The 27,752-nt window shown below is 40.3% G+C and overlaps 1 protein-coding gene across 3 annotated transcripts; it reads right to left on the bottom strand.

Annotated features, from left to right (window-relative positions):
* Nucleotides 1-122: 122 nt before the first annotated feature.
* copz2 (COPI coat complex subunit zeta 2) lies at nucleotides 123-27,752 on the bottom strand. 3 transcript variants are annotated; one of them, XR_007571527.1, is made up of 10 exons: nucleotides 27,603-27,752; nucleotides 19,702-19,770; nucleotides 17,904-17,988; nucleotides 16,809-16,900; nucleotides 13,871-13,926; nucleotides 11,740-11,817; nucleotides 11,516-11,567; nucleotides 11,184-11,300; nucleotides 9,059-9,097; nucleotides 123-1,572 (listed from the first exon to the last, which is right to left on the bottom strand). XR_007571527.1 is itself a non-coding variant. In XM_050068251.1 (10 exons), the coding sequence occupies exons 1-10, from the start codon at nucleotides 27,618-27,620 to the stop codon at nucleotides 1,525-1,527; spliced, it is 570 nt and encodes a 189-aa protein (XP_049924208.1). In that variant the 5' UTR covers nucleotides 27,621-27,752; the 3' UTR covers nucleotides 123-1,524. The 3 variants fall into 3 exon arrangements, 2 of the variants coding, with proteins under 2 accessions (XP_049924208.1, XP_049924209.1); XM_050068251.1 differs by lacking the exon at nucleotides 11,184-11,300 and adding an exon at nucleotides 5,917-5,949; XM_050068252.1 differs by lacking the exon at nucleotides 11,184-11,300 and having other exon boundaries at nucleotides 27,603-27,750.

Genomic DNA, 27,752 nt, shown 5'->3' with positions numbered 1-27,752 from the left:
GTTTTGACATTATTACTCAGTTTTGACTTGTTTTTCTTCTGTTTCTGATTAAGAATATTTATTAAACACAATGTATAAACGACAATTAATACATAATGAAGGGTAAAATCAGGACACTTGAATCCAGGACAAATATTTTATTATCAGTGTCACATATGGTGGACAGACAAAACGCCCTACATCTGACACCATGCAGTCTGTTTCAACAACATCCAAATGTAAACAGTGTCTTTGGTTTTCTTTTTCCTCTTCTTTTCAACTAAGAAAATAATTAATATCTATGAACCTCTTTCAGTCTCAGAAAATAGACATAATTCTTTAGAACTCTTCAAGGTCCCTTTGACTCTCAGATCAATTATCTGTACAGATACTAATTTACCTTTATAAGGGAATTCCACCTTTAGGAAAATGAGGGTTTTGCTGACGGTGCAACAGTAACATGTTTCCTCGTACACATGGTGCTAGAATAGTTGTTTAGTGTCATAAGGCATCATTACATTCCTTTACAGTCTTCAGATAAATTCTACGAAACACATGTACCGCAAGTGTCATGTAAGGAACAACAAAAGTGAGCATTTCAGTGCACAAATGATGTCAGTGTGTGAGTGAATTTAACACCACCCCTGTAAAATAATGTGGTAAAAATTTCTTATGTGATATTCAGCTTTTTAGCTTGAATTTGCGAGTATCTGCTGGTGTTTTGTTTGTTTTGTTTTTTTCTGCTTCTGTTCTTATTTTCCAAATAATTTGTTAGATCAGGGATACTCCACTTGCCCGAGGTGATCACAGATTTGAGGACATGTGCAGCTTAGCCTGGAACTATGTTGGGTTATCCAGGGGGTTCTCTCTTGGCATTTTTTAATGCACTTTGGCCCCTTATTCAAATTAAAAGTGCAAAACAATCCAAGTGTGAATCAGTTTTATTTTCATTGTGAATTAGGAAGTGGTCTGGGGACCTGGCATCCTATCATGGGCTAGATTTAGCCCAGTTGTTCCATGTGTAACATTTTGGCGGAAAAAAAAGTTAATAAAAAAAACTGTAACTTTCAAATTATGCATATTAGCAGTATATGCAAATAAACCCCAAAGTCATATTCAGTTTTGAGTAAGTAAGAGTGGAAAATCCTGCTCCACCCAAATAAAAGCAATAGATTACTGATCGCTGATCAGGCTTCCAGTATTTTCATTGATTAGTTTGGTACTAACTGCCTTTTACAGAAGCACAGCTGGACACTGAGAGCCGAGCTTTCACTTCCTCCTTCATTTCCTCATGACAAATCTACACGAGTATGAACCAACATCAATCCAAAACCAAATAAATTAATTTCATGTCACACACAATGTAACAAAATGCCATTACACATAGAAATCTAATTCTATTACTGGCTGGTTAATTGCTATATAAAGCTATAAGCTTATTGGCCTACAGGCTTGTAACAACCTTCCCTTTAGTGTGTCACTATAAAAAAATAGCTTTGGGACTAAAAATGTTTTCTTGAGAATATTACATTTGTCTGGTCCAAGTCATTTCAGTATGGACCATTTAATCTGCTCCTTGGCCGACTGCAGAACCTGGAAAACATAAAGAAAAAGATGTGTAACATAATGTAGCATGATGTAATAAAGTAAATTTAAGTTGGGAAAAAAACAACATTAAATATGAAATATAATACAGATAAATATGGTCTGTGACTGGTGCTGATTGGAAGGATTTTTAGACTTTGTCATCACAGGAGAACTCATTGACCTGAATGTAACTGAGTTGTGGATGCAATGGGAGTAAATGGAGACTTTAATGCACTATATAGCTATACCTTTTACTCTGTTCATGTCATCATTATGATGTTATGTTCAACTAACTAATAAAAATGTATGTTTGGAGTCAGTGTAGTAATTTAAGTTTGAACTTTTAAAGTAGTTGTACAGCATTGTAGTACCACTGTTTACCCACTAAATGTCAGACTGAGCACATGGATAGACAACTGAGTTTCTTGTCACTGTGTTTAAAGAGTACAACAGGGATAGGAACTGTAATACACACATTCTACAACATGTTTTTTGTTGTTGTTGTTGTTGGGATAGAGTTAGGGTTAGTGTTGACAGGAACGATTTATTAAAAGATCAGTAAATACGGGCCATGTTGACATATTATTCCATCTGTCAGCCTAATGTTTGTGTATGTTTATAATCATTAAAATGATCATTTCTCAGACACAGAACAATGTCTGAGTCATTTTGCCTTTTGAATTACATCTCTACATGTGTGCTGACAAACATCGTTCTTGGGAGCAGTCTGCTAAGTGTGCCAGGCTACTTTCAAAAACAGGCTAAAAATGTTACATTCACCTCTGCTTTTAATCATCGCTAAAAACTGCAGTCTGTCTCTTAGACACACTGTGACTTTCAACACAATCGCCAGAAAAATGTTGGCATTGTACATTTCTGCAAAGCAAGGATACATTACATTTGTACATTATTTTGAAGCAGATTTATGTAAACTTTCTGTTTTTTAACAACAGTGAGGCGAGGGTGTGGTTAGGCTGGGACTGGCTGATTTGGTGGCTGAAATGCAGCAAGGCAACACTGCAATGTGTCGCTGAAAAACGCCCAGGTTTGGTGCCACAAACATCAGTTGAAACGCTGCGAAGGGTCACCACACAACAACTGATTTTGTTATTTGTTGGTCTCACATAGTGGTCTGCAGCTCAGCAGGTGTTTTGGCTTAGTGTCCTCCTCTCCACCTTCCAATGACAATATCAGCTCATATACCATGTCACCTTACAAATGCTCATGTGCCATGTATGAAATATACAAATGTAATGTATTTGTGGTTTACTGAGACGCACAATGCCAGTGTTTTTTTTTTTTGTTGGTTTTTTTTTGGGACTGGGCTTGAATTATTGTGGAATTTCTTATTTTCATTCTTTTTATGCATATTACATTTTGGTTTATACACTACTCTTTTATCTATTTTTATGTAAAGCATTTTGTATTGCCTTTGTGTATGAGATGTGCTGTATAAATGAACTTGCCTTGCCTTAAAGCCAGTCAATTGATTTCATGACACAAAAAGTAAAATACAATCGTATTGAGAGATGAAAAATCTACTTATACACCTTTAATGGCTGAATTTTTTCATCTGTTTGATTGTTTTTTCGATTTAAAAATTGTGTGCTTTTTCCCGTCTCATGGCCTTTTCATGATCAACATCAGTTTCCACTGAATGTGTCATCCTCGAGCAACACTTCATTTCAGCACTGAAGCTGTAGTTCCTCATTCAAACAGCAGGGGGCAGATGGAGCTCAGATAATAATACTTACTGCAATGTGGGATTCTGGGATATGCAGTCATATCAGTCTCATACAGAGTTCCACTGCTGCCTTCATCTGTTTAGTGCTACTTACTGAGTAACTGGTGCACAGAGTGTTTTGGCACATATAGAAAAATCATTTTTCTGCATGATGGGTTGTATTACTTTAAAGTTTGAAGAACATTTGGCTGATAATGGGCTACTTATGTACTTTTACTAGAGTGGCATTAAATGCAGGACTTTACTTGTAATGGAGTGATTTGTTTATCTATTTTGCAACATTACTATTTTTCCTTACAGCTACAGTTGGTAACCTTTCTGAAAATAACTTTTTGTCATATTTGCTGAAACAGTCACTATATTCTTAAAGAAGTGCATGAGACAAAGAACCTGCAAAAATCATCAATCATGACAATCACTGTTAGTTAACTTTGATTAGCATGATTAACAACTGCATTAGAGACTCTGCTTCTGATTGTTCACATCTGTAAATGCCATTAGAAGCGCTGCAAGGCGAGAGAATAGGCAGAGGACTTTTTTTCACAGATTATCTGTCACATGTAGTGCTGTGTGAATATAGTGACAGTTTTAGTAAATATGACAAAAGTTATTTTATTATAAAAGTTATCAACTGCAGCGTTAAGGAAGGATCTGAATACTTCCTCCACCACTGATAAGCACACCCCCGCGGTGCAGCAGCGGCTGGTATAATGTTGTTATCGCTTCCTGTCTCATCATCTGCTGGAGATGAATCTCCCTCTTATAGCTGTCATCAGTGCCATCATTATCAGACAGTTTTTTCTGGTTGCTGAGGTTTAAGTTGTGTGTGTTCACTCAGTTATCTTCCAGTATTTTAACTACAGTCATCCATTTCATACCCCTGCTGTGTGCTGACAGCGAGTCGAGGGACATTTGTCTTCAGGCTTGGTGACATTTTTCAGGGGTACTTATTATATATTGCCTGAGAGAGAACAAAAAGACTCCTGTGCTCAGTAAACACCAAAGATTATACAGTGGCATGCAAAAGTTTGGGCACCCCTGGTCAAAATTTAATTTACTGTGAGCAGTTAAGTAAGTAGAAGATGAACTGAACTCCAAAAGGCATGAAGTTAAAGATGACACATTTCTTCAATATTTTAAGCAGAATTACTTTTTAATTTCAATCTTTTTCAGTTTCAAAATAAGAAAAAAGGAAAAGGGCCTGAAGCAATGGTCTGCATGGTCAGTAGTTAGCAGCACTCTCTTTGGCAACTATCACAGCTTCTAAATGCTTTTTGTAACCAGCTACGGGTCTTCATGTTCTTGTTTGCAGGAGATTCTTGGGCCGTCTTGCTCTTTTGAGGTCTATCCACAGATTTTCAATGATGTTTAGTTCGGGGTACTGTGAGGGTCATGGCAAAACCTTCAGCTTGTGCCTCTTGAGGTAGTCCATTGTGAACTTTGAGGTGTGTTTAGGAACATTGACCTGTTGTAGAAGCCGTCCACTCTTCATCTTCAGCTTTTTTTTTACAGATGGTTTGATAATTGCTTCCAGAATTTGCTGGGATTTAACTGAATCCATTCTTGTCCCTACCTGTGAAATGTTCCTGTGCCACTGGCTACAGGAACAAAGTCCAAAGCATGATCCATCCAACCCTGTGTTTAACAGTTGGACAGGTGGTCTTTTCATGAAATTCTTTTTTCTCCAAACATACCTTTGCTCACTGCACTAAAAAGTTCTATTTTAATTTCATCTGTCCACAGGACGTGTTTCCAAAGAGCAGAATGACGCGGAATTTTGTGGTGAGGACACAGGAAAGGTTTTCTTCTGATGACTCTTCCATGATGGTCATAGTCTTACAGGTGTCGCTGCACAGTAGAACAGCGCACCACCACTCCAGAGTCTGATAAATCTTCCTGCAGGTCTTTTGCAGTCAAACAGGGGTTTTGATTTGCCTTTCTAACAATCCTACAAGCAGTTTTCTTGGTCTTCCAGACCTCAACTTGAACTTGCCATTTCTTAATGACATTACAAACTGAGGAAACGGCTACCTGAAAACACTTTGCCATCTTCTTATAGTCTTCTCCTGCTTTGTGGGCATCAGTTATTTTAGTTCTCAGAGTGCTAGGCAGCTGTTTAGAGGAGCCCATGGCTGCTGATTGTTGGAACAAGGTTTCAGGAGTCAGAGTAGTTATAAAGCTTTGAAATTTCCATCACCTGGCCATTCCTAATGATGACTGTGAACATGCCATAGCCCTAACAAGCTAATTATGGTCTGAGACCCAGGTAAACGTTGTCTGGGAGCTCAAATGTCTTGTGGTGTCTAAACTTTTGCATGGTGCTCCTTCCCTTTTTTCATTCTAAAATTGTACAAAACAAAAATAATACACTGATTCTGCTCAAATGTTGAAAAGCATTTTTCATTTTTAACTTGCCTTAATGCCTTCTGGAGATCAGTTCATCTTCTACTTACCTATTCACAGTAAACAAAATTTTTTACCAGGGGTGCCCAAACTTTTGCATGCCACTGTTATGGCAGTGTAGTGTTACAGCATGTGGTGTGCAGTACAGTAGAATATGCTGTGTGTTGCAGTATGTCATGACTGTGAAGTTAGTAGGCACTTACGTTAGTGGTCAGAGCCAGTTTCTCTGTTATGTGCTGTTAGGGTTAAAGCAACAGATAGAAAAAAAGCTTAGAGCATGAGTACACACACACACACACACACACACACACACACACACACTTCTAAAAGCGAGCGCAGAAACATGTCCATGCAGATGTTCATTCGTGCACACAAGCAGGAAGCAGCTAAAGAAGCACATCAGGAAAATAGAGTGCTATTAAAAAATGAATCAAATATGAAAAAAAAAAGAGCTCTCTGATCATTTGTCCAGTATTTAAAGAGCTACGGTGCTTTCGAGGTTGTTACTGTAATTAATTTTTTCTTTATCCATCAGTCCATTCATTCACAGTTGAGCCTCTAAGAGCTGTCTGGTCATCTGGAGCTAAAGCAAAGCTAGCTGCTTCCTTAAAGGTTCTGTAGGTGACATTCAGAGCATTTCTATAGCAGCAAACAGCTATTTGCTACATGAAGATATGGATATGGAAGATATGGCATTCTGAGCAGAGAATGAAGTCACGTGACCTCTGTGTGTGGTAAACCGAGCTTCTCTGTGCTTTGTTGTGGTAAGCCGGTTCGAACACCACTGGCTAGCTCATCACTCCGGCTCTGCACTGATAAATTTGGACAACGTCGCCACAGAAGCGTAGCGCCCACCGTCTGGCTCCCCCACAGGTAACACTGTTAGCATTGTCAGTACTGTTGATGTTGTTTAGTGCTCTTTATGGAGTTAGCACCATTAGCTGCTAGCAGCCAGCTCAGCCATCTCCACGTTAAGAACCATGTGCTGACAACTCATACGCTCTGATGTGTGTAAATTTCCGCGTTGCGTCACTCGCGGAAGTTTGAATGCTAAAACATTTTGTGTTGATTCACTTCATACGTACTAATAACTTGCGTCATACACACGTGAAATTGCTGAATCAAATTAACAAACATCCGCCGGTACATCCTCAGCGCCATACATTGCCAGAGAATCTCAATGCTGGTTGGCTATCGCGGCACTGTCCAGATTTTTCAAGTGTATGACACACAAGTACACTACTCACTTGATTCACATATTTTGCGTCATTTGCGTCGCGTCCATTGGCTGCCCAGCGGGAACTCACATCTAATCATGTCTTTACTTTGGCTTTACATGTAATTCACTCACGTGAATTGTTTTATTCATGCTCGGTGTGAATAACATGATGCGGTGTTCCCTTTGCCTCGGACAAAGCTTGGAATGACGTCAAACCCAAATTGATCGTGTTCCGGTACAACAGGTCGGAAAACCAAGATATTCAGTTCATGCTGAATTTTTGCACACAAACACCATAGAAACATGTCCACAGATAGAAGATGATGGGACATTTCTGTGTGGATGTGTGTGTTTTAATGAGACACAAATAAGACAGAGGTGCTTATGAACAGTATCTTACTACAGCTTTTGCTACTTTTGCTGGGTGGAACAGCCATTTTGGAATTTAAAATCGGGGTTGGTGAGGTGCCTCTCACTTACTGAGTTTGAAAGTGGACTTCAGTGCGGTTGAAATTTACAATTGGGAGCTCAGAAATTCCAACTTCCCAGTGCAAATGGAATGCATCATGAATGTCGCATAGAGACCCTTTAACATGCATGGTGAGCTAAAGCATTAGCATGCTCCTTGGTGAATTTGCAGACAAATGTCAAACTGCTACCAATCATTCTGTCAGTGTGTTTCTGTCACTGAACAGAGTGTGTGGGAGGTAAGCTCTGTTCTACTATAAGAGAATGGTATCAGAGAGAAGCAGCTGAAAGATTTACATGTTAATAACAGAACAGAAATGAGATTAACATGCAATGTATGCTGCCAGCACTGTGTGTCTGTATGAGTGGCTGAGTAGTCACGTGAATGTGTAACTATATCCGCATGTATCTGAACGTTAATGTTTGTGTTTAATGTGGAGTTTTTGGAGATGCACAATGCCGATATGCCGACAACTTATTTGGCCGAGACCGACATCAATATATTGATTTTTTCCCCAGCTAATTTTAGTGATCATCAAGTCTCTTCTGCAGTGGAATTAACATCATATTATGCATGCATATTCTTATCATGATGGCCCACCAGCAGGTGGAGATATGAAATAAAATGCTTTTCAGTACACGTAATATTAAGTCATTGTACAAAAAAAGAAAAAGCATGTTGGCCGATTCTGATTGTTCATTTTAAAGCTGATATCAACTGATACCAATGACGTGCTGATATTATCGTGCATCCCTAGTTTTTATTGTTTGTTACTTGATCTGCTTTGGTCTCTTCACTTCAAAACAATACAGAACCAAACACATTTCTCAGATCTAAGATCTCGATTCATCCACACAACCTCTTCCTAAAGTGGAGGCCCAAAGCAGATGTTAGATTAAAGGAATAGTTCGCCAATTTGGGAAACCCACTTTCTTACCTGCCAGCACCTCTAAATTTTGACTCAGCAAATTCATACACAACCTGTCACTTTTAAAATTTGTAACAACAGTAAAAGCACAAGACGTGCTAATTAGTGAGCTTTAGAAATGTAATCCCCAAATGTCAAACTATTTAAAAGAAAAAAAAAGATCTGAAGAAATGGCTCAGACTAACCAATGCCATTATTAACAAACTTACTTTGTGTTGTAGCAGTTGCCAGTTGTTTCTTTCATAAAACAAGAACAGTGTTGCTTTAAACTGGTGCTACAAGTTAAATCTTTGTTTAAATAATGAAACTAACTGTTTTTATTAATTAACTAATTTGTACATTAAAAACAAAACCACCAATGCATTCCAACCAGTGATCATGACTGTTAACTGTAGTATAATAGCATAGTTCCTGATCTGGCGTTGTGCCGAAGCAGCGATATAATCAGTAGTTGATGTTTGTCACGTTGCATTTATAGAAAGTAGGTTTTTGTGAAATTGGTGAAATATTTGCAAAAATACCCACAAGATGATCGAGCAACACGACACAAGAGATATTCCCACTTGTTGTTTGGACAAGACATTAGAGGACAAAATATAGCAGCAGACCTAATTGCTGGGAAAGATAAGGTGCATAAAGTAACGCTTTGTGTGTATTTGATATGCATGTGTGTACATCGGTGTCTATCAGTGTCATTTATGTGTATGTGTGTGTGTGTGTGTGTGTTACCTGGGCCACACTTTGTTCAGATAATGGGTTTTCATCCGCCTGCAAAATAAAACGACATCATTGTGTGTACAAGACAAAAATCCAAAAGTCATGCAAACGACTTGATACACACACACACACACACACACATGCACAATACAAAAGCAGAGCACTGCAAACACCATTGGATCAGTAGAAACCCCATTACATACTAGAGATAAGTGACACTCCAAGCACGCTGGTTAACAGCTCATATCAGAATGTACAGTGATGCTAGTGGCTCTAGGGTCGTTAATGTCTGTCTGTCTGTCTGTCCGTCCGTCCGTCCGTCCGTCCGTCCGTCTACCACGCCGGTGCAAATTGAAAAACCTGTCGGATGGATTGCTATGACATTTTGCACAGACAATCATGGTCCCCAAGCAATACATTAGACCAGACCAGCACATGTGGGTACTTTGCAAAATGTCAAAGCCCTGCCCCCTTTTCGAGGATAGAAAGCCTAAGATCCTATTGATGTCAATGCAATTCGATGTGTTTTGTTGATATTTTGACATGTCTGAATGCATTTATTTTTGTTAAATAACTGCTTGTTTTATAGACATGTCTACTAATTGTTCTGCAACCTTGCTTAAACCTGATCATTCACGATACCTTAATGCTGTAAAACTTCAATTAAAAGCCTTGTCCCAATTAAACGCCCAGTCCCTTATACTAGCGCGTAATGGCTATATATATTGACATGGCCTGTCTCAATTAGACGCCTGGTCTGGTTGCCAAGCAGTTAATTTTCTTATAGAATTTCTTCAGATGTATAAAACCAGGTGTTGACATATAAACTACCTTATAGTTAGTGTCAACAATTTAGTGTCCATTCCTCGATTACCAGTGTGACGGTGTATTTCTTTTAGGGATGCAATGATTTTCTGTTGTTGTTATTGACTTCCCCTTTTTATGTCAGGGAAAAAAAAGATCCTGAAACTGTTTTAAAGTAATTCAGTCCTTCATTACACTATCTTTGAATGAGTCCAAATTCAATAGTACACATTTATGAAACAACCTTTAAAATAACCTTCTGTCACATAAAAAAACATTTTTGAAGAACTACTTCAAAAGCCTCTTTACTGCACATAATATACCATAATGCCCTCTCGAACATCTATTTTATATTTACGTGAAAACATCAACAAAGTTCTCCTTCAAACAGTTTTATATATTCAAGGCTCTCACCATAAACTACATTTTATAGGATTACATTTGAATTTACCTTCCCCCAATACTCGTTTTTACTGATTAGAGCTTAAATGCATCATAATGTAACTCAAAGCAACCTCCGTTAGCTGTTAGTTCCACTCAGTGGCTGCTAAGAGCTAACGTTAATTAGCTCTCCTCCTGCTGATGTCAACATCCGTTCACAGAGTAGTATTATCAGACAAACAATAGGCTGTGTTCCCCGCCATGTTGGTAATGAGTTAACTGCATCCTTTCACCCTCATGGCGTCCCAGGAAAGATCTTTTATCCCAAACACCTTTGCTATTGTACCTGGGTAAACGGGATACCGTTAGTCTGGAGCCCTGCTTTTTAGCCTGCACAAAATTGATGTGAAACAACGGAAAAACAAAGGTCACTGCCATTGATGAATGTCATCTTAATTGCTGATAGGCCAATGGCAGTCAAAAAGGCAAATATTGGCCAATGTGTGGCTGATAAAATCGCATCCCTAGTTTCTCTCCGACAAAAGGGGACAAGGCCTTGGCAATGTCGGTCTGGTCTAAAGTTGGAGCCAAAGTCCGAGCCGCTGGGTTGTTTTCCCTCAAAGGGGGTGTGGTCATGAGAGCCTACTCTGGTAGAAGTATTGCCGGTGTGATGTATAAAAGACTTTGGTGATCACCTGACCCTTCCTCTAGCTCCACCAGCAAGTCAAAGTTCAAGAGTTAGAGTAATATGAGTAATAAGTTAGGAAATTGAGTTAAAAAAAATGCCAGCCTAATGTTTTAAGCCTCTCTGTTAGTGAGCATGCTCTATCACCATGCATTTACCTCATCTGTCTCACCCATCCCTCCTTCATCCCTTCACTGTCTCTATCTCACTCTCATTCATTCATTCTCTCTTGAACTCACTATCTTTCTCTTAATCTCTCTCTCTCACCCTCTGTGTGTCTGTCTGTCTGTCTGTCTACAGCAGCTGGCTCTTGTCTGTTTGTCCCTCTACGTTACCGGTGATGTAATCAAACAGGACGAAGCCATAGGCTGGCTCTGACATTAGCTGACACCAATCAGAAGAAGAGAGACAGGGAGAAGGAGAGAAAGAAAGGTAAAGCAGGTAAGAGTAGGCCAGAAGCTGTGGGAGGCTACAGTCTGAACAGGCCAAACAGCTGCTTTACAATTTAACACTTGTTCCCCATTTGACCTCCCAGTGATTCAAATCAATAAACAATTTGTTTGTGATTGGTAGTTGGCAGTGACTGACAGTCATCTTACCCTGTAGTTGACCTTCTGTAGGACCTGCTGGGGGTCACTCTCCAGAATTACCCTAGCAACAGGATAAAAAAACAACCAATCAGGGTTCAGGTACAGCACAAGCAGGACAGGAAGTATTTCTGTGATAATTTTCTGACATTTTGTAAACTAAATAATTGTTTTTAAAAAAGAATTAATCAACACTAAGAATAAATGTAAGCTAGTTGATATGTAAACTCTCTTACCCTCCATCAATGATTTCATCCACAACCAAGAACACTCCCTCCATGTTGTCCAGTAAACACCTCCGCTCCACATTTTTCCTGCAGAAAAAGCACAGCAATCAGCCCAATCCTGTCTATAATGAATTAAATGAGAAACTGGAGCCCAAAGACAGTTAGCTTAGCTTAGCTTAGCTTAGCTTAGCGTGAAGACTGAAAGCAGCAGGGGAAAAGCTAGCCTGAATCCAAAAATCAAAGATACACCTACACTAGGGATCCACGATATAGGATTTGTTGCTGATATTGACAGCAAGACAACAGGAAGTCTGACCTTGTTCAAGTCAGAGTTACCCATATATTCATCAATTTGTGGCACCCCGCCACAATAACAACATCTGCCACCACATATTGATTTTCTATTTTTGAAACTGGAGCCCTGTTGGAATATATATACAATTCTGTTATTTATTGCACCACACTCTCGGAGCGCATATCGTACTCTGGGCACAGATGGAGCAGCAGAATGCCAGGTGCAGTGAAAGTGAAACTTATCAATTCATCGCGGTGGGTCTAAAAGTTAGCTTTCTCTTGCCTCTGCAGCAGCTGCTCCTCTCATCCATAGATCTGATCTGATCAGCTCTGAGCAGATCGAATGAGCTATTATCCACCCTGCTACTCAAAACTCATCAAACTGCTCTGATTGGTTGATTTCAGTCAAGCATGTTATTACAATTAGAAGCAATACAGGAGGCAAAGGATTTCTCTCTCATCTCATGTACTACTGTCAGAATAAAGCGACCAAAATGTCCCCAGAAATACACTGCACAGCATACTGAGGCACCAAACGTGGGTATTTGTAGCAAACTGTGCCTGTTTTGCCAGCAGGGATAATGCCATGGAAAGTGGTTGTTGTTTTTTTAACCAAGACAATGCTGGCTTTCCAGCCAACAAAACAGGGTATTTTAAACTAAAAGATGATCTTTTCCTAACCATAATCAAGTGATTTTTGTGCCTAAACCTTACCATGTTAACCTCAACATTGTTCAAAGGTAAAGTTTCAACTTATTAGCTACATAATAACATGCAAATGTATTCCTGGTTTACAGAAACGTACAATGCCGACATTTTTTCTGTCACATGGTTGCATGAAAACATAAGAGTGATATCAATCTTCTCGTCTCACTTTCACAAAAAGTATTTCCCAAAATGTCAAACTGTTCATTTAATGTAACAGTCATGTCCTCTATGACCTAAATTCTAATTAAAATGTTGAGTCTAATTTAACAGATACAACAGTATGTGTTACTAAGAATCTGTTCACTGTGTGGTAACAGTGGGTCAAACATGAACAGGCCTGCACGGAGACCATTTATTATTCAACAGCTTCACTCTTTTTATATTGTAGCACTGTGATCTGGACATTTACATATTGCACTGTGCAACTCAGAACAGCCCATAATCTTTCATACTGTATAATAATATAATCTCTCCACGTCGCTCACATTCTGCATTACTACTGCATCGGTTCCCATGGCAACCACATCAGCTGCTGTTTGGCTGATAATGTTGCAGTCAACAATGAGGGATCCTGGTGTGCAACACACACACACACACACACACACACACACACACACACACACGGATTTACAAACTATTCTTGAGGCTTTCTGAAATGTTAAATAAATATTTAAAGACGAGGCCTGGGTGTCATTGTGTCGTCATTCAGCCAACTTGTTTGTCAAACATTTTCATTTTACTTAAATCACGATTTCCTTTTAGGTGAAAAACTCACACTGCTGAATTTCCAATTCAACATGGAGACTCATTATCTCCCTGCCAGGCTGAGAGGCTCTGGTGAAAGGATGGCAGTGTTAATGTGGATTACTATTAGCTCTGATGATGCTGAGGCCACATGCATGATAATGCTTTAATTTCATGATAGTGCATGTCCACAGAAAAGAGTCTGAAAAATGTCATTGTCACTCCAGCAACATAACTGAAGGATAGAAGAGCATGTCTCTTTTAGGAGCATTCTGGAGAGCGAGATTGTGAGATTATATGTTAGGGCTGCAGATACAGATGCAATTATCATTAATGGTCATTTGCTTTCACTTATGTAACTTTTTTTTGGACTCAATGACAGAACATACTTTACCTGAGGATCTGACTGAGGGACTCAAACAGGCAGTTCAGTACCGACATCAGCATCAGCTAGAGAGAGAAAAATAAAAACAGCATTTTATTTAGAAGCCACATTAATCAGTTTTTATGGTCACCTGCACTACGTTAGTAAAAAAACTTACCTATTTTAACCCACACCAATTCGTTTCTAAACTTAACCACACACTTTTGTTACCTCAACCTTCCAAGGTAAACTTAAAATGAAGTAAACCCATGTTGGGAGTTTCATTTGAAACAAGACTGTATGCATCAGGGGTGCAGTGCTATTTCTTTATGTACTGGAGCACACCTACGACGCACGTGCATGCATTTAGTGCACGGTTAAGTTGTGGCTCATTTCAAAGTTTATTTAACCAATGTTTAACCACTGTTTACAGACATTAGTCAACTATGACTGACCAAACAATCAAATGTTAGACAAACTTTATGAACAGCTTCATCACGTTGCAAATATTAGCTAATAATAATAATAATTAATGTTGTTCAGTCAGGACCACTTTAGTCAGGGAAACTTTATTTCCAATGCAGTATATTTGGCGGTATGGCATTGTCCTAGGGCCTCTCTGCCTTTCTCGGGCCTGCACAGAAAGCCTACAGTGGAGAGAGTGCATCTCTCTGCCCTTCCGCGTGCATACGAGGAAAGCCTGAGGCAAAGAGCGCACACTTCCTAAGGCAGGGAGAGCAGCAGCTGTTTGAGATCAGCTGATGTAGCTCGGATGTAAGCTTGGTTTAACATTATGTCCTGCCTGAACTAACACAATGCTCAATGTCTGGAACTGGGCCAGTGTTATTGTCATCAGTGCTAATTAGCTGGCCAGCACTGGTAGAAGCTAACCCGCTAGACAGCCAAAGGTGGCCCTGATTTTATTGTTATTTAACTTATGTTACATCATCCCTAACTTATTTTAGCTAAAAAGTGGCGGAGCGTCGTCGAGGTGCACTGTAGCAGCACTACACCAATGGTATGCATTTAACACAAAGGTTTATTTTGAAAATACACTATGCATTTACCATGCCATCCCTGAGTGCCCAAAAGTGACACTACAAGGTTACTGTCTGTTCTGAGCTGGGAGTTTTACACGTTTATGGATGTTTACACATCCAGCAGACAGTGTCTAACTGATAAATGTAAATCTAATATTCACTCTCTTTTAGCTCTGTTTTTGGTCTCTACCAACTCCTGAGGGAGAAATATCTGTCTCATTAGCTGCTAAATGCTCCACTATGTTCACCAGATCATCTCTGTGTCTGTCTGCTGGCGCTGCAAGGTACGGGAACTTTATCAGAATTTTTATTAACAGGTACCTTTAAGAATTTATTCACAGGAAAAGATGTTAATAGTGTTTTTTTATTATTATTATTAAGTCTAGAGAAGCCCTACCACCCTTCTGTTTTAGCTCTATTTAGCATCCCTGTCAGGCTAAGTCATTTTCAGTCCCTGTAATCTCAACCAGTGGGAGCTCCATCTCTTCAGGCTCACATTGGGAATAATAAAGAACTAAAGAACTTCACCTTCAGCCTTTTGGTACCTGTGAGTTTATAAATGCCACCTGCCGGTCATTTAATTTTATTAGTTTTAACTTTTTGGACCAGCTGTTAATTTATTATCTTTACATCTCCAAACTGTAAAACAACAGTTTCTTAATATGGCCTTAATTAATCCTTTATTCAGCCCTGAAGATGTACTTAGCACCTGCATCCAAATCAAGGAGTTTGTTATGGTAAAGAGGGCGGTGATTTGTCCATGAATTTTAACAGGTTAAACACCAAATCTTAATTTCAAAATCATTAAATTACCAAATTGTTACTTTCCCCCTTATTTACACATTGATGTAAAATGTCTGACATATGCATTAATTACCAATTTAAGGTGTTATTAAGGTTTTAACTTTACATTAGGGGCCTAAAAGATTTACAGGTGCAAATTAATATTCCAAAGTTGTGTTCACACCGGGCGCAAATAAAACAATTTGCATGGGTGAATTACATGTAAAGTCAATGTGAAGACGTGATTGGATGCAAAGTCCCACCAGGCGGCGTGATGGACACGAAGCGAGTAACACAAAATACATTAATTAAGTGAGTAGCGCAGTTTCGCATCATATGCTTATTCAGGAGAGTTGAAAAATCTGAACTTCAGCGACCAATTCGTGCCACCATTACCTGTCAGCTTTGAGATCCTTTGGGGATGTACGATATGCATATGACACGAGTTATTCAAGCGTATGAAGTGAGCCAACACAAAATATTCTAGCGTTCAAACTTGCGCAAATTCACATCACGTTTGGTGTGAACACGACATAAAGGTTTCTTTTTCAGTATCCAGGTATTTAATAGATTTACCCATAATCTGGGGTAAATTAAGAAATGAATCAAAAGATTCTAATATATTGTGGGGTTTGAATGAGTTCTCTGCATGGATCAGGGATGTGATTTAAAAAAAAAAAAAAGAAAAAACTTCAGTATTACAAAATGACAGTATAGATATAGGTACCCTTCAATCTGAACCCCTAAAGGACTTATATTAAGGTAAGGGATTGATTTCATGCTCAGTTCAAGCATTTGATCAATTTTCAGGACTGATTTAATTTGTAAAATTGCACTGTTCAAATTCAAGAACAAGACAGCTGCATTTAAACGAGAAGTTTGAGGAAAAATCTACCACAAATTAAAGGCTAAGGATGGTTATGACCTAGTTTCTCCTTATTGTCCAAAAACTGTACTGTATTTTGACTCAGTCCCACATAAATGTGTATTAATCCACCGCAGAGAATAGTCCCAGACAAATGCGCTATTTCTCTCAGTTTGAGTATTGTGACCAGCTGTTTTAGGAACTGACTCATCCCTTATTAAAAAATCTGTAGTTGAGCTTATGTTGTTTTGGCAGAGAAAGCTGCATTCACCACCCTTACCTCATTCTCCTGAGCACTTCCCACCACATAGAAGAAGAGATCTATGCTGCTCTTATAGACGATGGTCATCCCCTCCAGGAAAGCTATCTCATCTACAGAGAGAAGAAGAAGAGAGGCATGGGATAAGTTTATAAAAAAGGACAGGTTTACCTTTCTTTTATTCATTTAATGGCTTTCTTTAGTTCACTGTTCAAAACAAAACACAAAAATACATTCAGCAGAACAAGTACAAGTAGAAAGATTTAAAGCAGGGGGGAAAAGATGGGAAGTAAATGTGCAGGAAAGAGAGAAAGTGAAAGACTGATAAGGTACAGGAAGAATGACACAAGGAGGAGGGAATGGGGATGGAGGAAGGGAGGATAAGAAATGACAAACAGACAGGGATGAAGAAAGGCAAGAAGCAAGCTCAAGGAAGGAAATCTATGATATGATAGGAGATAGGAGAAGAGGAAGATAAACTCAGGAGAGAAGGAGAAAGGAGATGAGGGGAAAGGAAAAAAAAGAAAGTGAGTTGTAGAATGAGGGAGGAGAAAGGGAAGGAGTGAGGAACAGAGGGAGTGAAGGGATGCCTTAAAGGAAGGGAAGAGCAGGACAAAGGTAAGATGAGGTGGGAGGGATGGAGAGGGGATATAGCATGACACGGGAGAATAAAGAGGAGAAAAGGAGGAATGAAGGAGGAGTTTAGAACAAAAGGAGGAATATACTGGGTGGGTGATAAGGAGGCCAGAGGCAGAGACTCAGGTATCAGCTGTGTGAAACTTAAAATCCTACTTCCCCTGAAAATGAATCGTATTCTGCAGTGCCTCTCTGAAAAGCTAAATAAATGCACAGCTGGTTTAAAAGTTAACAGAAAATCCAAACGTCACAATTTCCTTGATGTTCAGGGTTCACACTAGAATAGTATGACTGCAGCATGGCGTGGCTCCACAGTGGAGAATAAGCTACTATAAAAAACACTTTAGGCCAGTGTCACGTACAAGTGTTGGACTACTAGGTGGCAGAATGTGTAACAGGTGACACTGGAGACGTGTGTGAGTGTTCAGTACAATACACAGGGACGGCCACAGGAAGAGAAACAGGCAGATAGGAACTTACTGTCAGCTTTGTGTGTCTTGTTGAAAATGTTCCTCTCAAAATTCTTCTGTTCCTTCATGGAGGGGTAAAGCTCAGGGTCATAGTACTGAAAAACACACACACACACACACACACACACACACATCAAACAGTCAATGAATATTGGCAGTAATGCTGCTGGGTTAATAGTTTCATTCCCCTCTGGGCTGTAACTACAGAATATGTAAGATCTGATGGCACTGTATGGCTACGTCTCCTCTAAATGTCCCAGGAGACCATACCTGGGGTTTGGATCTTTTATGCCATTAATGCTATAATCCCTTACATTTTCACAAAATCAGGTCCTTTTTATGATACCATTTATAGTCAGCTTTTTTTCCAAGGAATAGCAAGTAGTAGTAGTTTTAATTGTCAGTGGCGGAGTCCGCCATTCTCTCACAGGATACAAATTGCATTAAAATGCACAAGGAATTGACAGGAAACAATGCAGCAATGTTGCTCTTTGAAATTGAATCTTAACTGATATCAGCCTCACTAGCCCCTTTTACACTGCCAGATTTTCCGCGAATGTTGGGCCGTTTTGCCGGCAAGCTGCGAGCGTTCAGACACACAATTTTCCACCTCGTAGGGTAGTCATATTGGCGGAACCCTTTTAGTCTGAACAGACCGAGGCGGCCTTCCGCGACGGGAGGGGCTGTTGAAGACATGTGGGAGGAGCTGTTGGTGACGCCGCACGTGCGAGCCACTGGCGGTGGATAAACAGGAAACAGCTGATAGCAGGAATTAGCGAGCAGCTAGTAGCAAGAGGGAAACGCAAACCTGACAGACACTGTAAAGATGAGCAACTGGGAAGACAAGGAATTGCGCAACCTTCTTGTCCTCGCAAATGAAGAGGCCATTAACCGTCAAATGACGGGGACGGTGAAGAACGGGCCAACTTTATGAGAGAATCGCCGAAGGACTGACTAGCCGCGGCTTCCCTCCCACGTCACTGTTTACGTCACACACTGAGCTACATGTTTTGTTCATTGCTCATGTCCCCCATTGCCCCGAAAAAGGCGCATTCTGTATAAACAAAAGTAGGTAGGCGGCATTTTGCCGCACTCCCCGATTTTATTTTTATACTGCCAATGCTGAAAGAAGACTGATTGGGCTTTCCTGAAAATTTGCACAATTCCTATCTAAAAAGGGCTTCTGTTTACTCCTCCCTCTTCAACCCAATCAGAGCTGGATTAAAAGCTCACAGCTAATTTTACACATCGAAGTGTGTTTCAAGGTGCTGAGGGGTACTAGGATGCCACAGTAAGGAAAATTTCCCACCTGTCAATAAACTCATAGTAACACCAGTGTTACCGATTACACCCAACATATTGTGTTTTTTAACCAGTTACACGTGACGGTCTACAGGTTAAGTTTGCTACTGTTTAATGTACTGCATTGTGCACCATCTGGGTCTTGTAGGAGCTAGCTAGCTAGCAGTGCTGCTCATTCGGCTTCTGGTAGTGGATACATATTTACCCCATGGACATGAGAGCGGCATCAATCTTCTTCTCATCTGACTCTTGGCAAGAAAGCAAATAAGAACATTTTATAAATACTGAACTATTTCTTTAAGATTTTTTTTTTTTTTAACTTATCATTTGAAACCCCTGTGAGGAAAATAGCATTGATAGAACCAATGTATGGATTACCTAACTGAAGCAAGTTTCCAGTCACAACATGTTTATTTTCACAATAAATGAAATGATGCTTTGGTTTGTCAGCAGTAAAGTAAGGTGGGGTAATGTGCATTTAACTGGCTAAAACACTTGAACCTTACCTTTGACAGAAGTCTGTTGCCATCATTGTCAAGAATGAAAACTGCTTTCACTGTGTAAAGGGAAGGTTCCTGCAACAATAAACAGAAAGAACATCTTAAATATTTTAGCTGTGCTGAGTCACCTCAGGGAAACATGTAGGACCGGGAGAGGTCTACTTCATAATGTTACAGTCAATGCCAATCCTCCCACACCTGACCAGTGTGTTGAATCAACCTTTATTATCCAGATAAAGCCTGCTCTTCCAGTAACACCCTATACACACATGAGCCACCCAGTCCAACTAGTTTCTACATTCATCTGTTTCATGTCTGCAGACTTTTGTGCTTTCATTCTGGTTGGTCATGCAGGGTTTTTTTGCACTTCCAGATGTGGAAATGACCAGAGACATTATCCATTCTCCTGGCCATTCATCCTTCCATCCATCTGTGCATTCGTTCCTGTGATGAGTTTCAGACCCGGGACAAAGTTCTGTTATGCACTGACTAGCTTAGATTCACAGTCAGAGTGTATCACAGAACTTAGACCAGAAACTTACAACATTCACTATTTGATTTGGTTACAAGGGATGAAAATGATGTTGAGCATGAAGATGTATTTGGATCTACCAGCCATTGTTTAGTAAAAGGTATTTCAGGTGTCTCAGGCAATATGCTGGTGTGACATTCCCTGAGCCTGAAGGGATGAACCGTGGGTACAAAATCACTTTTTGTGGTAGATAAGTAATTATTTTGTGATCTTTATTCATAGCGAACTTAACTATGTGTTTAGAGATCACAGAATAGTAACACAAACGTTTTCTCTTGAATGCAAAAAAAATATTTTGTGATCACTAAAAGAGAATATTGTTATGTCAAAATCACCAAATACATTCTACCTAGAACACAAAATAATTATCAGGCTAATATCTTTTTTAGACTGATGAGGTTGCTGTAATTGAAAGTCATTTCTTCTGGGGTATTTTTGGAAGAGGAACCCACTTTATTTATGCACAGTTATGTTTATGCAGTATCTTAGACTTTGGTCCAGTGTCGACTGAGCTTTGAGGACTTCATTTTTACACTGTGATTCATCTACAAGAAGTCACTGAAGTGCTCTAAGTATTGAATTTTGAACATATACTATTCAATGACAACTTGGCAAAGTTGATCTGCTGATGAAGCTCATGTGACATTATTAAAAGCTCTGGAAAAAAATACTCAATGGACCATGTGGTGAGATTATTTTATCAACTACAAGCTAGTTTCAAACTCATCATTTACTGAATCGGGTTGCACCATTAAACCTTTAGACTTCTCTAAGCTAGTGAAAACCTTATACCCGTATGCTTAAGTCAGCTGCTAGGAAACATAGAGCCGTCCAATCAAAAGCAATCAGCGGAGATTGTCATGTTGCATCACCATGTTTCTACAGTAGACCAGCATGGACAAACCAAACACTGGCTCTAAATAGGGCCATTTGCATTTTCATGTTGGCCACTGTAGTTAGCAACCCTTCCATGATGAGAGCGCCAGAAACACAAGGATTTTTTTTTTAAGTGAAACTTCTTTATTCAGTGTTTTAACTGGTTTAAATCAGTGGGTCCATTTGTTTCTGAGAGGAAGAGACCTCTGCGGTTAATCTGGCTTCCGATTAAACCTCCTGATCGTCAGGATCTTAAATTACCACAGAAAAATGTGAGCACACATTAGGCCCGTTTCCACCGCAGGAACTTCGGGGTAATTTTACGGGGCCGGGGCCGTTGGTGTGTGTCTCCACTGCAGGAACCACCCCCGAAGAACAGAGTTCCGGAACTTTTACGGGGGCTAAACAAGTCCCTGCCTCGGGGTAGGTCCTCAGAACGGCCCCGAAAGACTCCCGGCTGGGGCTTGGGGATTACTTGGTGCTGATTGGATATACTCAAGGAGGGATGTGATGTCAACAGAAAGCAACAAAATAGCCGGCATTTTTAAAACTCAGCAGACGAGGGTTAGCTCGTTCATATAGCTTCCGCCGCCATGTAAAAAAAACTCACTAAATGGCCCGTGAAAAAAATATTTTTTCCAGCGGATATCTTAGTTACAACATGATTGAGCTAGCAAAGCAGTTTTGTGTTGCTATGTGTGGTATTTATTCAGTTTTGGGAAATCACGATGTCTAGAAAGCATCAGCTGACAGGGACAGCTAACAGCAGCAGCAAAGCTAACATCAGGACGTCATCTGTTAAAAGCCTCCCGTTGTCGGATACGACATGAAACTACTCCAGTTAGCTCAATCATGTTGTAACTAAGACATCCGCTGGAAAAAAAAAAAAATTTCACGGGCCATTTAGTGAGTTATTACAGACACCGCGAAGGGCTATCAGCTAACGGCGTCCCTACGTCGCCCCGGTAAATGGTCGCGCAACGATTACGTCACATCCAGAGCCCGTAACTTTACAGGAACCTTCCTCCTACTCCACTCTCTCAGTGGAGACACGGCAGTTGAGAGGGCCGAGCGAGAGGACGTACTGTAGTAGTTCCTGCCCCCCAAATAGTACCAGGAACTTCTTCAGTGGAAACGGGCCTATTGGCAGGTGCTGGGCTAGCAGCCTGTCTCCAACTTGCCAAACAGCATAGGAGAAACACTGATTTTGTAACATGAATCTGTTTTATTCAGTGTTTTAATGATTCTGATCACTGGGTCCATCTGTTCTGCAGAGAAGGAGACCTCTTAGGATAATCTGTCTCCCAGTAAAAACCTCCTTTAAAGTTTTACTCTTCATTCTAAATGGTTTGTATGATAGCATGCTAGTTTAGTCAGCTGGCTCAGTCCATTGTGCAACCATTATAGCTAGGTCTAAATCTTTATTGCAGTCAATCACTGTATGAGAACTAGTTTGTGCGGTTTTAATTTAATATTTAGTGTTCTCTATAACTGAGTCTGAAATTCCAAACTGCTGGTGCAATCGGCTGCAGGTCCCTGGACCTGCCCTGTCCTCAGGGGAGCAGCTCCTTTCATAAGATGATGGGTGATGATGAACACACCTAATCATTGAAAGGACTTTCAGCTTAATGGCTAATAAATGTAACAGCATATTGTTAATGTCAGAAAAATGTGAATAAGTGGGGAAATTAGAGGAGATTGTGCATTGTTTGGAGGTATGTGTTCTCTGCAAACTAACATGAAGGACTGTGAATCTAAAAGGTGAAAGCTTCTTTGACTCTCTGCAAGTCACCCTGGATCAGCATGACAGCTAAATGCCTAAAATGTAAAAATTGGCTGTTTGGTTTAAACATAATGATTTTCTCTGGAGTGTATGTTTCTAAGTAGGTCATGGATTCAGACAAAACCAGAAGACCAATTTAAATGTCTGGAGACAGTTCACTAAAAACAACATCAAAGCTTCTTGTAATTTGAACTTGGCAGTTGTCTAAACAGCAATTTTACTTTTTGATTTTTACAACATTATGGACACGACATACAATCGGGATGTTCTAGGCAGTTAGTAACAGTAGCTGAGACCTGTTTCAGGTCTGTTTCTCTCACAATAGCCTCCATAAAAGCGAATTAAATGATGCAATAAAAGACTTTCAGACTAACATTTTTTGCTTCCTTCTGCTTGCTAAGCAGAACCAGATGACTAACAGTTATGCTATTTAAAAAGATTTATGGCACAAAACAGGAAGAAGCATTATTCTTCCAGAACGAATGGAGAAAGAGAAATATCTTTAAAGAATAGTCTGACATATTGGGGGGGAAAAACACATCTGCTTTATTTAAGAGTTTGATGTGAAGATAAGCACTTCTATCTGTGTGGTCAATATGAAGCAGTAATGATTGTGCTAAGTGGCTAATGGGCATGTAGCTACTTCCATGTTTCAGATGATAAATCATGTTTGTAGTCGACGAACGATAGGCAAATGTTTGCCTGCAGAGTTTACATATCACCTTGGGTTCGTCCCTCACCTTCTCAAAATGATCCAACACTTTGGATTTCCTGCCCAACATGTTGGAATAAGCACAGGTACCTGCCCTATAAATTAACGTGACTCCTTAAATTCCCACATTGTCCAGTCATATAGGTTTTGATTATTATTGTTTTGACAAGGTGCAGCTGCTAACAGAGTTTCACGTTTGTTTTTTGTTTGTTTTTTTGTTTTTCTGCGACTAATCGACCCATAAAATCTTGGCAACTAATGAACTTTCTAGTCAACTAACGTTTGGTCGACTATTATGGGTCAGTCCTAAATCCTCCACAGACAGCTGCTATTCCAGCATTGGCAACAACTGACTTTACTACAAACAACCCAAAAAAGGAAGACAGACTTATCAAAACAAGATCCTAAAAGAGAGTCTGAAAATACACGAAATAAAACGTGTCAAAATTTGTAAAGCATTTTGGAGATGGAGAGAGAATGTCGCTAACAGTTTAGCAACTGCTAACCACAGCCAAAGGCTCATGGTTGTGGCCTTACATTCATGTTTGGCTAATGTTAGAAGACCTTTCTTTTCTTGAGAAAGGTCTGGTGAGCGAGACTACCCTGCCACTAAAGACCACCTCACAGGGAGGAGAGTAGACAGCAGCTCCAAAGACGGACTTTTAGCCGGCGGTTGTAGCAGCTTGAATCTAGCCAGCACAAACACCAGCTCAGGAGGCCCAGACAGCCCCGACTCCCTGTTAGATCAGCAAACTTTTTGTTGCTGCCATTACACAGGTTGGATCTGGTGCTGCTGCTGGCCCCCAGCTCTCTGTGACACCTGGGCTGCGGCCCACTCTCCCTGGGAAGCGGTTCATAGCAGTGAGGAGCAAGGCAAAGGGACAGTGAGGTGGCAAATGTTAGTTTGCTAATTCTTGTCCAAGTTGTGGTCTGATAAACAGAGAGAGATCTCAACAATGAAATGAAACTAAATACATCAGTGTATGTGAAAACACACACGCCTGTGGTCATCTGGTGGGAGGGGCTCGGGACCATGAAGGGAGAGCTGCAGGAAGTGTGTGATGTCAGTTACACAGTGATATCTAAAGTTTGCTTAATTCAGGTCAATTCAGCCACCAAGCTGCTGGTCATAAACCAGACCAAGTGAGACTCTAAAGGCAAAAGCCCTGAGTGTATTCATTTGAGCAAGGACATGTTATATGAGATGCATTCAAAGAGAGAATGTGCTACTTCTTCTTACAAATAATGCTGCTTTAATGTATCAAATGTAGAGGTACTCATTATGCAGCTGCAGTGTTAAATGAATACACATTCCATTACTGGATTATTATCATTCATGTATTAACATGTAAAAAGCATCTTACTGTTGCAGTTGGCCAAGGTGGAGCTGATCTAACTGGTAGAAACAGTATTCAGATCTTGTATTCATCATTCATTCGTTATCATTAGCTGCTTATCCTAATTAGGGTTGCAGGGAGTCTGGAGCCTATCCCAGCTGACACTGGGCAAGAGGTGGGGTACACCGTGGACAGGTCGCCAGACTATCACATGGCTGAGACAGACAACCCTTCATAATTACACCTACAACCAATTTGGTCACCAACTGACATGCCTGTCTTTGGACTGTGGGAGGAAGCTGGAGAACCCTAAAAGAGAGGACATGCGAACTCCACACACAAGGGGCCCTGCCAACCAGCAACAGTGCCTCACTTTCAGACCTTTTACTAAAAGCACTCTGCATCCCCAAAAAAATCTTATTTATGGAGGAAAAATGCATTTCAGATATCAAAAATAAATGTAGTGCAGAGCAGTGGGCCATTAAAGTGTTAGTGTATAATGTTGCATATTATATTTTTGACTATTGTTACTAATGCATGAACGTCAAAGTAGAATTTTACCGTTGGGGAGTCTAGGTGGAGCTAGTTTGAACTACTGTTGAGTACTGCGAAGTAATCCTATGTTTTGTATATGGAGCGCTCAGTGGTAAAGTAACTATCAGATAAATGTGGAGGAGTAAAAATTAAAATACTTCCCTAAAGTAGAAGTAGCATCATGGATGTACTTAAGCACAGTACTGTACTTAAGTTACACATACCTTAGGGACTGTTCATAACTTATCAGAGGAGGGGGGTGGCTGGGTCGTGACTTTGTTTCCTTTTTGTTTGTTTTTTCATTGTGACCCTCCCTGCAGCTACAAATATTTTTCTTTGAGCCTCCGTGAGTGACTGGCAGAAATGGCATGACCCTCCCCCCACCATATTGGTTGTTAGATTTTTAAAACATATCCTTTGATGTTTGAAAATTAAAAGTTAGTGACAAAATCCTGGAGTTAAAAAAAAGCCTTGGATTTGTACTCTTGTCGTGCAAGCTGGTTAGTGCATGCAAACTGTTTAATTTGGGCCACATTTTAAATAAGAGGTAGAATTAAGTGATTTTGATGAAATATCACTGTTTTAAACTCAAATTTGGTTATTTTTTGTTTTGTTTTTGACAGAATATACTGTCTCCAAAGACCGCTGAAAATTTCAAAATCAGATAATTTCTGGTTTTGTCCCTCCCTACCTGACCAGGGCTGGGGTTGGCCAAGCTTACCTCCCTCCCTCTTTACAGAAAGGAAAATAAGTAAAGAAAAGTAAATCACAGAAACAAAAGAGTGCTACTCCTCAGTGGACAGACCCCCTCCAGAATGGTCTGGGTGTGGTACAAAGCAGGACCAAAGCACCTACAACGAGCCAGCACCCTCCCCTAAGCCTGGGAGCGGCTTAGGGGAGGCAAGTTTTCTCTGAAATTAAAAATATGAACTGAACTGTCAATAACACACAAACAAATAAGCAAAAAAAGATAATCGCTGTTTTTACAGTTTCTGGCTATGACACATGGTGTAATTTTGGCATTTTTTCAAAGCAAACATTACTTTGGCATGTTTGCTTTGAAAATTGGCTGAAAGATAAATACAAAATGCAACCATTTAAATTTGTTAGCCCCTCTCCTGGGCCAAAATTATAAAAAAAACATGAGTCCCTTCCCAGTGCTTAAAAAAAATATTGGACATGCCACCCCCTTTTGGCACCACCCCTCCCCCCCAATAAATAACGAACAGTCCCTTAGAGTACAATATTTACCTCAGTAATGGAGTGGAATTAAATGGCGGTAGTCAATTAAAATACTTCAAGTACATTACTTGAGTAAATGTACTGCAGTACTGAGAGAGAGTGAACAGAAAGAGACAGACATTGGCACAAAGCGTTGGAGTAAATGTGAGAGAAGATGGAGAGTAAAGAGTGAAAGAGAGAGAGAGAGAGAGAGAGAGAGAGAGAGAGAGAGAACAGTGGACGTGGCACCTACTCTGCTCTACACGTCAACCGATCCGTGCACATATGCTCAACACAAGCAGACATTTAAACCCACAGAGCTGCTTTAACTTCTCCTCGTGTGTGATATACTGCAGACTGTGAAGTGATCGTGCAGAACTGAAGCCGTGGCTTAGAGTTGTGTCCTGTTGCGCTCTGCACTGGACTCTGTGTGGATAAGTGGATAACAGCTGTGGCTCACCCAGTCTATTGTAATGGAGTTAAGTTAACACCCTAACAAGTTGTCGCGCTGTAACCAGCACACACAATCTGGACTATTTTTACACACATAGAAGGAAAAAAAGCTGTGTTACAGACGCGCTGGCTGCATGTGAAACACTGTGACCAGATCAGGCCTGCGCGTCCACATCACAGAACATGACGGCCACAGTCCGGATCACGCACACATTCATGAATTAAAGAAGAAATCAAACCTGTTCCTGGTTAATGAACAATCTACAGACAAGCCCCGTTCCTGCCCCCACCTCCCTCTCCGGTAATGCCCACCACCGAAACTGCCATAATGCAACAAATGTCTCGCGCACTAATATACGGAGTATAAAATACTACACAAACTGCCGAGCAAATAAAACCCCTCGAACCCCAAACTCATGGTGTCGGCTCGGAGCCCGCTGTAACGGCGGAGAGGCTCACCAGAGACGTGGAGTCCATCGCTGCCGCCGCCGCCGTGCTCGCTCGGTGTGTTGACGTGGACAGCTCTGAGCTGTCACACCGAGATCACCGCTTTCTTTTTTTTTCTTTTTTTTTTTTTTTTTACGGAGCCGCCCGGGCGCGCGCCCGTTC

This window comes from Epinephelus moara, chromosome 18 (assembly GCF_006386435.1).
Source record: "Epinephelus moara isolate mb chromosome 18, YSFRI_EMoa_1.0, whole genome shotgun sequence".
NCBI lineage: Eukaryota > Metazoa > Chordata > Actinopteri > Perciformes > Serranidae > Epinephelus > Epinephelus moara.
This window is presented reverse-complemented; position numbering and strand designations above follow the sequence as displayed.

Excerpts from the sequence above, each read along its gene's own strand:
- copz2 (XM_050068251.1), bottom strand. Across the intron at positions 16,901-17,903 it reads CAAGACACACAAAGCTGACA|ATGAGATAGCTTTCCTGGAG; the intron begins GTAAGTTCCTAT and ends TTCTCTCTGTAG. Across the intron at positions 11,568-11,739 it reads GATGAAATCATTGATGGAGG|GGTAATTCTGGAGAGTGACC; the intron begins GTAAGAGAGTTT and ends TCCTGTTGCTAG.